This window comes from Colobus angolensis, unplaced genomic scaffold (genome assembly GCF_000951035.1).
Source record: "Colobus angolensis palliatus isolate OR3802 unplaced genomic scaffold, Cang.pa_1.0 Scaffold34, whole genome shotgun sequence".
NCBI lineage: Eukaryota > Metazoa > Chordata > Mammalia > Primates > Cercopithecidae > Colobus > Colobus angolensis.
In genome coordinates this window covers 6,415,443-6,416,530 of record NW_012116710.1, presented here as the reverse complement: position 1 = coordinate 6,416,530, position 1,088 = coordinate 6,415,443, and the positions used below count along the sequence as shown (strand labels likewise).

General features: G+C 54.1%; 1 protein-coding gene across 1 annotated transcript in view; it reads right to left on the bottom strand.

Annotated features, from left to right (window-relative positions):
• DLL3 (delta-like 3 (Drosophila)) overlaps positions 1-1,088 on the bottom strand; it is a 14,224-nt gene that overhangs the window by 1,513 nt on the left and 11,623 nt on the right. Inside the window, 1 exon segment of the mRNA XM_011952533.1 lies at positions 1-82. Coding sequence (XP_011807923.1) covers positions 1-82 — 82 coding nt within the window.

Below are 1,088 nucleotides of genomic sequence, written 5' to 3'. Positions count from 1 at the left end.
AGGTCGTGCTCGCAGCGCGGACCCGCGAAGCCGGCACGGCAGCGGCAGCGCAGGGCGTGGCCCAGGTCCAGGCAGAGTCCGCCTGTGGGGAAGGGAGCATCAGAGGGCACAGCCTGGGAGCTGGGGGCCCACCTGCCCGCGTTGTTTCCCAGCTCTCTCATCGCTGCACGGGGTCCCCTTTTTCTCTCTGTCTCTTAACTCAAGGGCCAGCGTCTTGGAGTGTGCCAGGAAAGCCAGCTCGCTTCTTTTCTACCTGATGAAGTTTTGGAATAATTAATTCAGTGCCACCTCTTTGGCTCTCGGTGCCCTTGTCTCTTTTTCCCTCGACTTCGACCATACTTCAATAGTAGACAGCTCCCAGAACTATGTGTTTGAACCCTCTGACCTTCCTCTGCCTAGAATACCTCCTGTCTTCCCTTCCTCCTTTTCTCCCATTTTCCCCCCTTTTCTCTTCCCTAGCCCACTCCTCAGGTCTCTACTCCGATGCTCCTTCCTCCATCCCAGCCCTGATCACTGCCCTGTGCTCCCAGATCACAGCTCTGGCCACCCACCCAGGGCTGTGTCTGAGGGTGTCTGTCTTCCCCTCTGGGCTGGTACCTCCAGGAGGGCGCGGCCCAAACATGTCCTCGTCCCTGCTGTGTCCCTAGTACCACGCACCCCAGAGTGAACATGCAGTGTTTGGGACAGAATTATCGTATTCACTCACAAGAAGATAACAGCCAGCCCTTTACATTCATGACTTTTTTTTTTTTTTTTTTGGAAAGAAGTCTCGCTGTTGTCCCCCAGGCTGGAGTGCAATGGCGCGATCTCAGCTCACTGCAACCTCCGCCTCCCAGGTTCAAGCGATTCTCCTGCCTCAGCCTCCCGAGTAGCTGAGATTACAGGTTTTGTACTTTAAGTAGAGACGGGGTTTCGAAATGTTGGCCAGGCTGGTCTCAAACTCCTGACCTCAGGTGATTTGCCCGCCTCGGCCTCCCAACGTGCTGGGATTACAGGTGTAAGCCCTGCTCCCAGCCCACCATAATCCTTATAATTACATGATTACTGTCACTGATGCTATTTTTTTTTTTTTTTTTTTTTGCAACAGG